Source organism: Canis aureus, chromosome 1 (genome assembly GCF_053574225.1).
Source record: "Canis aureus isolate CA01 chromosome 1, VMU_Caureus_v.1.0, whole genome shotgun sequence".
Classification (NCBI taxonomy): domain Eukaryota; kingdom Metazoa; phylum Chordata; class Mammalia; order Carnivora; family Canidae; genus Canis; species Canis aureus.
Window position 1 is genome coordinate 12,195,357 of NC_135611.1, and position 12,561 is coordinate 12,207,917.

General features: G+C 39.9%; 1 protein-coding gene across 2 annotated transcripts in view; it reads right to left on the reverse strand.

The window, feature by feature from the left end:
* CDH7 (cadherin 7) overlaps positions 1-12,264 on the reverse strand; it is a 124,896-nt gene extending 112,632 nt beyond the window's left edge. Inside the window, exons 1-2 of one of the 2 annotated variants that reach the window (XM_077886790.1) lie at positions 12,162-12,264; positions 676-1,082 (exon numbers count right to left, since the gene is read on the reverse strand). In XM_077886790.1, coding sequence (XP_077742916.1) covers positions 676-885 — 210 coding nt within the window. In that variant the 5' untranslated portion in view covers positions 886-1,082; positions 12,162-12,264. Of the gene's footprint in view, positions 1-675; positions 1,083-11,625; positions 11,768-12,161 lie in introns of those variants that run through there. The other variant, XM_077886870.1, reaches the window with a different exon arrangement.
* Positions 12,265-12,561: the final 297 nt, after the last annotated feature.

Genomic DNA, 12,561 nt, shown 5'->3' on the forward strand with positions numbered 1-12,561 from the left:
CCAATTTGGCTACCCCTAGGCTACCAAACATGCGCCACAAACTGGCCACTTGTGGTCTAATATCAATTAGAAACTGACTTCTGTTCCCATTCATTTTTTTTTTAACTTAAAGGAAGATCTAAAAAACAAAACAACAGATCCATCAAAACAAGACCACCGCTTAGAAAAGTGGGTTAGAACCGCTCATAATTGATGGACAACAGGCTCAATAATTTCACTTTGCAGTTTAAAAACTGCAAGTATCAAAAAAGGATATATATAAGCATGAAGTTAGTATGTATATCATTTATACAGTACTCTCCCCTCCCCCGCAAAAAAGAAGCTTAAAAGAATTAACTGCGTATACACACCTACTACTCTTCATTTATTAGTGAATAATCTTGTTCTAATTGTGGAAATAAAAGTTTTATTAGTAGGCCACAATCATGATAAACTTGTATCTGTAGACTCCTCCTCTGTTTCTAGAGTGGAGCATCACTCCCTAAGTTATGGATTCAACATCTGGATAACAATCTGGACTCTAATTTCAGAGTGGCTAATGCCAAAACCTTCATGGTCTATTTCATCGGAGTAACAGTTTATGCTTTCCATCCCCAAAGCAAAAATAGCAGCTCTCCATCCAACCACAGACATTCACAATCATCATTTGTGACTTTGAAAGGCCAAATGCCCTACCTTTCCTACATAGAGAGGGTCTGAACCCATGTATTCCTCCAGCACAAAGAACTGATTCCACACCCAGCTGCGCTTGGTCCGGGACCTCCCTGATTGGAAATAGGGCTTTGATCTGGACCTGGAGCGCTCTGCTTGACTCATCCCAGAGAAACACAGGAAAAGCGCTATTAGCTGCAAAAAATGGCAGAGCTCCACTTTGCCCAACTTCATCTTTTTTTTTTTCTTTCTTTTTCCTGTGTAAGAAAAAAACCTTGACAAGAGAAAAGGCACAGTTCCAGTTGGCTTAGTAGCTCTTGCCTCCGGCAGGGTGTCAGCTGGGAGTCCAGAGATAATAATTTGTAGAGTGTTCGATTGCAAGGGGTCACCACTGCTGAATAACCTTCGCCAAAGAATGGTGTAATAGGTACCTAGCAGAACAAAAAGAAGAGCCAGTGTCAGAAACCAAAACACATAATAACTTTTAACTTTCATTTACTAACTTACTATTGATTTTCCCAAGATGCCATTATTTGCATAATCATTAAAATATTAATTAGAAACTTACACATTTACAGTAACTGTTGCCCCATTTATAAATCCCATAAATGCCACTGATGCAGAATTATCCTCATTCCCTAACACAATCTTAAAATTTTGTGTTTCTTCTAGGCATTTTATTTGAACATAGGGTTTACTTAATACAAATGGAACATCATTTTAAAAATCGTTTTAATGCTAGCTTTTATTTTTTTTCTTTTATATTACAGTCAGTCTCATTCATTGGTATTAGAATATGAAAGCAAAGCAACTCAAAGCAGGGATTTAAACAAATGGGAAGGACATATGCTGGTTTAAATCTCTTCTGTGAAACTGTAAAGAGAAATAAAGAAGTATGAGGTGATTCAAAACTGGTTGATTGATTCTGAGTCACAGAACACCAGCTGTTTTGATGTGTTCTGATTTGATTGTGATCAGCTGCCAAGCTCAGTAGTTTCCATTTTCCACCCTTCAAACCTATTGTCATGTCTGCTATGCAGCATGTTCAGTTACGTTATAGCACAAATATTTATTGAACGTCTTACAGCATGGCTTGTGCATAGTAGGGCCTTCTTCCCTAAATATTTATGGACTTGAACAGATCATTAGAGAGGTAAGAAAACCCCACTGTATTTATAAGACTGGTTCGCAGTGAGCGTGCATCCAGAATGCTTCAATAGAAGCACAAAAGCAAAACAACTTTTATTCTAAAGTCTACTTATTTCAGATACAGAATTCTTGATTATGTAAGAGATACAAAATCAGTTACAAGACAAACTTCCCAACATACCCCAAAACACAGAGGAATGGGAATATGGCAAAAGGCTTGCTTAAGTCACCAGGCTGTACTTTGGTTTATAAATTCACTTGACTACCTACAAATAAATCAACAATTCGATAATTAAGGTGAGGGTTAACATTTGCATTTTTTGAGAGAGAGAGGAGGAAAAAAACAGTTCAAAGGATATGAAATCAAAAGACAGTTTCTTATCAAAGTAGAAAATACAGTCTCTATATTATCAGCTTTCCCATCTTCTACCTGTCTGTCCTATAACAAGAGTGTCTGTTACTCATGAGATGATTTCTGACAGTAAAGTTGCTTATGGAAAATGCCTTATCTAATAGAAGAAAAATGAAACATATTCTATATGTTAAAATGACCATTAAGAAATGGGTTGCATTGACTTTGAGCTCTATTCAAATGAACATATTCGTGTTAAAAATATCCCTATCAAGTTCTGAAATTCTAAAGGGCATTCCAGAAGAATCCAATGTACAGCTAATTGATGTATGCTGAGAACCACCAAAATAGTAAACTATTATTGGAGCATATTACTGCTGTCTGTGCAATGAACACCTTCTGCTAAAATCTAAACCTCTCATCTAAGCATCTAAAATGAATTTGGTCCATTTAGATAGCACTCTGGAAGGCTTAGTTATTCTAAGACTTAGAATTATAAACAAGAAGTAACTTGGGGTCATATCTTTGTATTCCAATGTAGGTCCCCCTGCATTAGTTGCAAGTTCATTGCAGGGAGGTCTCAGCTAACCCATCTGAGAAGACAGGTTATCTGTAGTTAAAGAAGGTAAGTAGGTGCTTAGACTGGGAAACAGAGACTGGGATGGACTAGTCTATGATGAGCCAGGAATCATGGCCAAGAACTCACAGTGGATGACCTTTGTAGGAATGGCTGTTAGCATGCAGAGGGCCAAGATCATGAAGTTCCCTTCACACCAGTGGCAAACCAAGTTCTGGTGGATGGAGATGGATGGCTTAGAGTCGTGGTGACAGGACTGTCTAGCAGGTGAGACCTGTAGCCGAAGAGCATTTCAGTTCCACTGCTCTACTTCCTCACGAGAGAATGTGTTTTCTCATAAGAACAAGGAGATAAATACTTTGGTCCTGAAGATGATTCTCTTAAACGTGATATAGTTAAATTATATTACTTAAGCTACTTTATGGTTCCAGTGGACTTGATAACATTGTTACATGATGAAATGCATCCAACTTTTAAGACACTAAGTAGCAAATGAACTTCTGGAATTCAAAATTTGGGAAGTTATCAAAAGTATACACTGAAAAAAAACTATAAGCACCTGCATCAGATAAAGATTCAAATGCTGACTCTGTCCTTAGCCATGCATTCTTGGACACATGATTTACATTCTAAGAATAATTCCAGAGATGAAGCCTTAAACCTCTAACATACAAAATAAAGATGGTAATTGCTTCTACTTTGTAGGATTAAATAAGCAAATCAGGAAAAATTAAGGATGGTGCCTGACACAACTAAAAGCCCTAATTAAAAAAAAAAGCTGTTGGGAATATTATATTTTTTAGTTTGATACTAGTGATGTGAAAGTTTGTGATGTTCTCATTTTAACGTCATTTATAGGAAAATGTCTTAGACAACTCTTGCAATGAATGAAAACATTCTAGATAGCTCTAGTCTCAGTGCCAGAGAACTATATGGATCATGAACCCAAAATTCTAGATGAATATAAACAATGGCAGCAAATTACTTTAAAAAAATGTAATACTTTCTTTCCTAAAGGCATGTCCTCTGTGATTTTTTTAAGTCAAAGACTGGCATCAGAATTGGAGAGATCTGAGTTCACTCAAAATGTTTACCAATAAGAAAAAGAAAAATAATCTGGACCAGGAATAGGATCACTGAGGTGTTTGCTCTAAAACTTCCTCCATTTGCTGTATGACCTTGGATCATTCTGGGATTTTGTTTTCCACATTTGCAAAATGAGGGAGATGAGCTAAGTTATAAAATCTTATTTTTTTTTTACAGATGTAACTTGTCTGCTTTTGACAATTATATACAATTGGTTTTGTTGGCTTTTTTAAGCTGTGAAAAGGTGCACATTGTTAATAATTAAAGGGTAGAGAGATTTAAGAAAGTCACAGGAATGTAAAAGAAGCATTTTTCACATTTATGAAATTTAGCATGAATATTAACATGAGACGTTTAAATTACTCTTGCCTCTTGAAGATCATTTCTCTTCCACACAAGATTGTGAAGTTATCAAACCAGCCAGAACATATAAAAATTGTGAGACACAGAACATGCAATGGGTCACTTTATAGTCACTGAGTTAATATTTGTGAAAGAAACCAGAGAGTTCTGTACTTTCCTATTTAAATCAAGGGTTTTAAAAGACCTATTATCAATATATACCTTGATGGACAGAAATGTCCACCCTTTGTATCATAGTATCTAGAACAGAAGCAGACACACAATTGACTCTTGGTACACATTTATAGAATGTTTCCTTTCATTATGCTTATTACTTTTTTTTTAATATGGTAAATGAATCATGTAAGCCCCTATACAAATTCCTTGGTAGCTCTTCCATGTTTATGGGTCACAATCACTTTGAAAAAAAAATCCATCATATTTCTCTGCAGTATTTGAAGTACCTGCCAGGCTTTTGAGTCAAATTTTCCTTGCCTTTCCTGAAGTTCTGGTAAGAGTGCACAAGGATACTTTAACTGACTTCGTGTACATTATTGGAGGATAAAATTATCTTTTATGTAGCAAATAAAAGATTGTATTATACCCTTTGTAGAATGCTCTTAGAAAATCAAAAACTCACATGTGAATGACGGTGATTGGCGTAGGGGATTTTTATATGTGTTCAACAACAGTTGTGACAGTGACTGACTGTGCCAGGAATGAACACCTGATATGGCAGGGGCAAAGTCCCAGGGCAGGTGCTCCTTCATCAGGCTTCCCCAAATCCATGCTTTCCTTCATAATATCTGGTTTTCAAGGTAAAGGCCAGTACAACAGTTCAACCCAACTCATCCTGACCTACATTGAGGCATCATAAAAGAAATGAAGGGCCCTGAAGCATTACAAAAAACCTTTAGTTATTTGTGGTCTTCAAAGAGAAGTAATCAAAATGTGAACTTGGAACTTGAGATTTCCTCCGCAAGTAGGCTTTCTATCTTCCCACAAATATCCACACATATAAAGGCAGCACAGTAACTTTTTTTGCATATAAATGAATTTGAGCACAACCCATCACACATGTCATTTTTTTTCACAATGGGTTAAATACTGACTCTCACATCTGTGCCCCGAAGCCAAGCCCTGCAACCTTCCCTGCTAGGCTCCCATACTGTTTATCTTCTCCCTTCCTTCTGCCTCTTGAGTTTTACATGCAGGCATTAATAAGGGGAAAGTCACATCAGAAATAAGCAGAGACCCCTGCATCCAAGCAGCGTCATGTGTCATTGCATCCTCTGTGGGAAAGCTGAAGAGTGAGACCCACTGGAGGTCTGGAGAACTGACCTGTTCACTGTTGCTGGCTCAGAAAAAAAAGACACTGCAGAGCAATGATGTGATGTGTTGGTACACAGGTTAGGTAACTTCTACAGATCTATGTCAACTTCCAGACAGTTACAAATGTGTAGCATTATAGCTTTGAGGAGAAAAACAGCAATAGGTTCTATCTGAGGAGAAAACTGAATAGTGGCCAACCAGATGTCTGAAAGACAGTGGGCTAATAACCAACTGCTACTGGGTTAATAACCTAAAATTTAAAGATATATACATTATATATCTGAGTAAGATTTAAATTGTTCTCTGATATTTTAATGTTAATACTTGTAAGGAATCAATCCCATTTACAACTGAACCAAAAACCATCAGCAAGTTGAAATAAAACTAACCAAAGAAGTGAAAGACCTATATTCTGAAAACTATAAAACACTGATGAAAGAAATTGAAGATGATGAAAAGAAATGGAAAAATATTCCAAGCTCATGCATTAGAACAGATATTATTAAAATGTCTATACTGCCCTAGCAATCTACACATTTAATGCAATCCCTATCAAAAAATAAAACTTGTATTTTTTAACCTTTTTTTTTGCCAGACTAAAGATAAATGAAAACCACAACTAATACCATGATCACAACACACCTTAATCAAGAGGATACAGAATGAATCCTCAAAAAAGAAATTTAAAATGGAAAGGAAACGGGTGGTGGTGAAAATCAAACAGTATTTACTAAATCAACATCATTTATGTGACCTGAGATCACTTTACCATGCTACTTTTTTGTTCCAATTATTTTTGTTCAGCTAAGTGGCAAAGAATTATTTCCAAGTAGAGAGTCTATTATTCATTTAACCTTAATAGCTGATATTATTTTACCCCAACAAATTCATTATTATAAAATTTTCTTGATTTTCTGCTCCACTTCACATCTCTGTGAAACCACTTTTAAAAATCAGATCAAGTGACTACCATACTCTTAATACAGTGTTTTGATCATACCTAAAAACAATGGCTAAAAATCCCTTAGTAACAAAAAAATATTTTTTTATGCATCAGCATGTCAACTGCTAACCAGTATGAGCATAAATGTTGTAGAGCCTGTTCCATTTAAATTAAAAGCAACATGCTAAGCACATGACCAGGAGCATGAAATGTATCATACTCAGCCAGTTCCATTAATATAGAACCATGAGTAGTTTTAAACACATGCCTAATTATCCAATAATTTATATATGCTAAACTGCTTCTTTAAATGCCTTCTAGAAATAACTTGAGCTATAAAATATGATGATCAATTATGTTAAAAGGAAATATATTGCTATTTTAGATCTTGTGGCAAAGTTAAAGTGGAATATATTCTTTGCAGTCCAGTATAAGTAACCGATGGCTTGTCTCAGGTAAAGACTCTCAACACAGTTTCTCTAAATGACAGGCAAGGGACAAATGCTTATGCTCTCTGTGTCTGGAGTTGCATCAGATGCAGGTCTGAGACTGTTTTGAAATATACTTTATGTATACCACACTAACACATGGTTTATTGTCTAGTGGTAATTGAAAGATTTGAAGAAGTTGTGCCTCTCATTAAAAAACAGGTATAATTCACAATAATGTGGAACATGATATCCCCAAAATACATTCAGTTATTTGCATTTTCTAGAAAACAATTGTAAGAATGACATTTGAGGAGCCAGTATATTTGACAGAATATAATCAATGAGAATTGAAAAATCCATAATGGATGAGGGCCAAACATCTCTAAATCTAACTGATATTCCCTAAGATGTTTTGCTCACTAACCTATAAAACATAAAAGTACAAAAAAAAAAAATCACAGTTGTAACAGTAAAAAAACAAAACAAACAAAACTCTTGCTGTTGGCCTTTTGGGAAGAAACTGCCATTTCCAAGACTGCTTTAAAGTTGAACTACATTTTGACAAGAAACATATTTTTAATGGATCCTTATGAAAGGAGAACAATATACATGTTCAAAAGTGGAAATGATACCATTTCACAGCAGTGGTTAGAGGGCACGATGACAATATTACCATGGCTCTAAAACAACCTTCTATATATTAGTTCTTTTGTACAGTCTGACAAAGGATGCCTTTTAAAAATATTCCTTGAGTATTTAATAGCATTATTTAAGTTCAACAAAAAGACTCCTCCTGATTCATCCAATGCCTTTTTTTAAAGACTTTCATTTGTCCTTGTTTTCCCCAGGACAGCAGCCACCTGTCACCACTCAGGTCCTCACTGTGATTTATCTCTGTACACAAAGTTAGAGTAGTCTGCTTTGTAACAAGGATAATACCTATCCATTGTTACTTTTACTTATTTTTAAAGTAGAACCACTTAATACATCTGGGGAATGCAAAAGAGAGAAAAGGTATTCTAATCTCCCATTCATGAATGAACAGATGTCATAACTCCACAAATAGAAAGAAAGTAATCCAGGACAAAGAGTATTTCAAGAGCTGCGGCCACACTGTTTTTTTTCTTTTCTTTTTTTTTTTTTTTTCCAACCACCACATACGAGCAGAGCTTTTAAGGATAAAGTTTATGGGACAGAATGTCACGTCAGTGCTGAAGAAGGTAATCACTTGGTACTTCTGAGGGCTCATGTTGGAAAAAAGAAAAAACAACAACAAAAAGAAATGTAAAGAAGTCCCTAAACCCGCTGCTCCTGATGTTTGAAGATTCCTTGAGTGGTGGGAACACAGAACTGTAGCAGACATTAGAAAACCCCAAGGTAAGGCAGTCTAGTCTTCCTTTGCTAAGAAAACCCAAATCTACAGAATTCCAGTGAAATGCCCAAGGTCACACAGCAAGTTATGGATGGCCCTGGGCATGACTGGTTACAACAGAAAACTTAAAATGTCTGTTAAACATTTCTCACTCGGACACTAAAGATCTTTATTTCAATCTATCATTTTTGGAATGTATCATATTCTCCAAATGCCGAGGAAAGTAAATTTAATCCTATTCAAATTTCTATATGACCATGAGTTTGAATTCTCCATGTAGATCATCAGGATTCCTATCCAGAAGGGGTCAGGAGCACCCAGTCAGGATGGGGGTAAAGGGGTCCGTGGTTTACGATTGTAATTTATATGTCACACAAAAAGCACTGAGAGGAGGATCCAGCTTTAAGATCACCTCTCTCTGCAAAAAATTAAAAATAAATAATAATATTTAATAGTATTAATAAATAGTAATAGTTAATAGTTAATAAATAGTAACTATTTCCACTGAATGTAATCCATAGCTCATTGTTTTAGAAACAGGGCACCAATTCAAGAAATATCCTAGGATATAAGGATGTATATGTATGGTTATGTGGTGGTGGTGGTTGTTGCTACAAATCCTGTATTTGTAAAGGACTGTCTGCTCCTAACTTCTTATAATCATTCTAGATTTAATATTGCCATCTTTAGCTTCTACTATGAAACACACTACCATTTAACCTCTTTTATCCACATACCATTGAAAGTTTAGTAGTAGCTTCAGTAATGTTAATACTGATCGAACAGCCCTCTTCTCTTTTAGTTAAAAGGCATAATTTTTTACATTTTAATTAGTGAGGCTGGGGACCCTCTGCGGATGTGTGACTTCTCACGTAAAGAAACTGTGATCAAATCCATTAGCTCCCCGGGCCAGATAACATTACAACCACAGACCACAACCTCCTACCGTTAACTGGCCTAAATATTCAGGCAGGGGCCCTGGAAATGAATCACACAGCCTGTAGTGTGCATCTGGCTATCAGACATGGAATGAGAACTTCTCTACGTGGATTACAGAGCCAATTTCAACTAAGCACAAATAACTTCTGTCACGAGTAAAAGGAATGAAAAAGAAAGGGGAGCAAGAGTTGATACTTAATGAGAAGAAGCCGGTGTGAATTAAAAACAAAAATGACAAACCACAACCATCTGAGCCATTTGCACAGTATCGTACATAGTATTATAAATAATACATGTACTATACATACGTATGTACAATTATAACAGTAAAATAATATGTGAGGTGGTTTACCTTTGTACTTCTGCAACATATCTCCGCTATGTCAATTTTAATTTTTAATTTACCTTCACTTTTACATTGAGCTTGGTATGATTCATGTGACTTCAATAAAAGGAATTATGTTTCAATAGACATTCTGCAGAAGAACCTAAAAGAAATTCCAACCAGAATGACAATCTAGAGTATAATCTGAGATGAATATATGGACAGATGTCTGCATAGTCATTTGCACTGATAATTTTGTCAGTGAGGAATCTTGCAGAACGGCAAGGGGGAAATGTTTGCAGGGGTAGCTTTCTGCAAAACCAGCAAATCCCCAGAGGAGGCACTCGAGTATTGCTGGTTACAGCTAGATCTGCTCTGCTTGTCAGAGGCTGAGGAGATGGTCACACACAGGACTCTGATCACATGTCTTTTTTTCCTTGTCCTCAGCTCCCCTTTGCACCCCATTTAGAAGCAACTGATTCCTTCATGCCAAGGAGAAAAGCTTCCATCACAATCCCTTTGCAAAGACGCTAATGTGCGTTATTTTAGAAGTTTCTGAAACTCCCGTTTTAAACTAAGGCTTTGAAGACTTCCAGCCAAGTTAAAAAAAAAAAAAAATGTGTGAGAGAGAACCGCGATATGCTGATATGCTACAAACCACTAACACAATAAATCCAAAGCCTTTATAAAATCAAGGAAGGTTAAGATCCCTCAAGCATAAATATTCACAACACTGAGCAATTTATGTGCTTAGTACTTCATAAAAGATTTCTAAAAGATTTGACAAGAAAGTATTTGACTCTGTACAAAGATGTATTCACTTCCTCATATCAGTATACCTTCTGAGAAGTTTATAACTGCTTTGCCATCAAAACAACTAAAAGGCTGGATGATGGGTAGACCGGCAAAGAAATCACGCCTGAGGAGACACAGTGGGTTGATTTTTAGATCTAGGAAGGCTGAACGGTAGCCAAAACTCAGTATGCTTCCCACCCTCTCCTTTTCATTGGACACTAAAAACTAGAGTCAATTCAAGGGTAAACTGCAGTAATACAGATGCTTAACAATTACCCTTCTATTAGAAAAAGAGGGAAAAACTCTCTGCTATTATATACAAAGACTTAAGAGTTGTGAGTCTGTCAGCTGATTGTTAACACAATTCTAATGACCTACTGCAGCCCTTAATCACAATAGTATCTCACGTTGTAAGCTCACAATGCCCTTTTATTAAAGCTGCAAACCCTAATAGCTTCTAGCAGGGTGATGGTCCGCACTACTGATTATTATTTTATTGTTCTATCCAGACTTTACCAGATAAGACTATTAACACGGAATGCTACCTAATTGTTCCAGCCACTCCACCCCATACTGAACACTAACATAGAAGCCAGACTTCACAAAGTTGTCACTTTCACTACTTGCCTCAATTCTTCTGCATTTTCATTCATACTATTTCAGATAGCCCCCCAAACGGAGAAAAGGACTCTTAATGTATTTTCCTTTTTCATCTAGTAACAAGAGCTTGGGTAAACAGAAAGTCTAGCTATTTTTGGGGGGGAGGAAAAAAAAAGTAATATCTGGTGAGTTACTGAAAGCTTCCAATGTAATCACTTCTTTCCTTAGCACCCCCCTACCCACAACTGACCTGTCTTTATAAAGACACTTAAAACTATTTAGATGTTGCTGGCCGTGTATCAATGCGAACTTTCCTTTAAAAAAAAGGGGGGGGGGGTGCTACTGTCTCTAAACTCTTTTAAAATCTATGAGCCTGATTTTTTTTTTAATGTATACTTGTCACTTAGTACCGGCCGTACACTCACATTTTTCTATTTTTCTCCCATAAAGTTCTGCTGATCTACTTCAATATGGAAAATGACCCGAACACCTGTCTGCTTATAGGAATTAGGGAGGACGAGTCCTACTTAGAGATATTTCACTCCGATGATCTAATAAACAGAAGATAATCCCCGGCAACATTAAAAAAAAAAAAAAAAAAAAGCGTTTTAAGCATATTCACGGTTCCGTTTGCAGATCCCCAAAGCCTCGAGACGCCCGGTCCTCGACGATGTCTTCACGGGGGCCCCAGTGCCCTCCGCTGGGGCAAGTCCCCGCCGATCTTTACTCACCCGAACTCACGGCTAAGAGATCCGGAGGGTTTAAGGGTCTACAACGCGAGGGCAATTCGGCAGCAGGTCCTTCCTCGGGAATCCACGCCCGGAGGCTGCACACCGCGAGCCGCCGCGTAGCAGGTGCCCCGGACGCGTCCCCCTCGCACTCGCGGGAACCGAACCGCGCGCCCTTCCCCGACGCGAACCCGCCCGGGGCAGGTGCAAGCCAGGCGGAGGGGGCGGGCGCCGAGCCGGACGCACCGCGGCGGCGCGAGACCAACTGCGGGGGGCGGGGGGGGCGGGGAGCGAAGCCCCTCGGGGAGCCGCACCTTCCCGACAGGTGCAGGAGCCGCAGGCGCAGCCCCCTCGCGGGCTCGGACCGGGCGGTGCGGGCGGGGTCCTGCCCCCGCGCAGCCCGGGACCCGCTCCCCCGACCCGGCGCGCGCGTCCGTCTGTCCGGCCCCGCGGCGGGAACTTGGGGACGCCCCGGCAAACTCCGCGCGCAGCCCCCGCCCGCCCGCCCGCCCGCGGCTCCCGAGGCCGGGCGCGCTCACCTGGGGCCTCGCTGCGCTCCCGGCGGCGTCCGGCGCCCGCGGCCCGCGACCCGCGACCCGCGACCCGGCCTCGGCGTCCGAGAGGGCGCGCGCTCAGGCCCCGGGCGGCCCGGCCGGGAGGGCTCCGCGCCCCAGGCACGGCCTCGCCGCGGGCCGCGGGCGCCCCGGGCCCCGCCGCCGCCGCCTCCGCCGCCTCCGCCGCCTCCGCCGCCTCCGCCGCCTCCGCCCGCTCCGAGGGCCCGGCCGGCTCGCCCGCGCGGCTCAGGCGCCGGGTCCCGAGCGAGCGGGGGCGCGCGTCCGGACGGAGGGCGCGAGGGCGGGCGGGCGCGGGCGCGGGGCGGGCGCGGGGCGCGGAGGCGCTGAGCGCGGCCGGCAGCCGCCGAGCCTCGGGCCCCTCCTG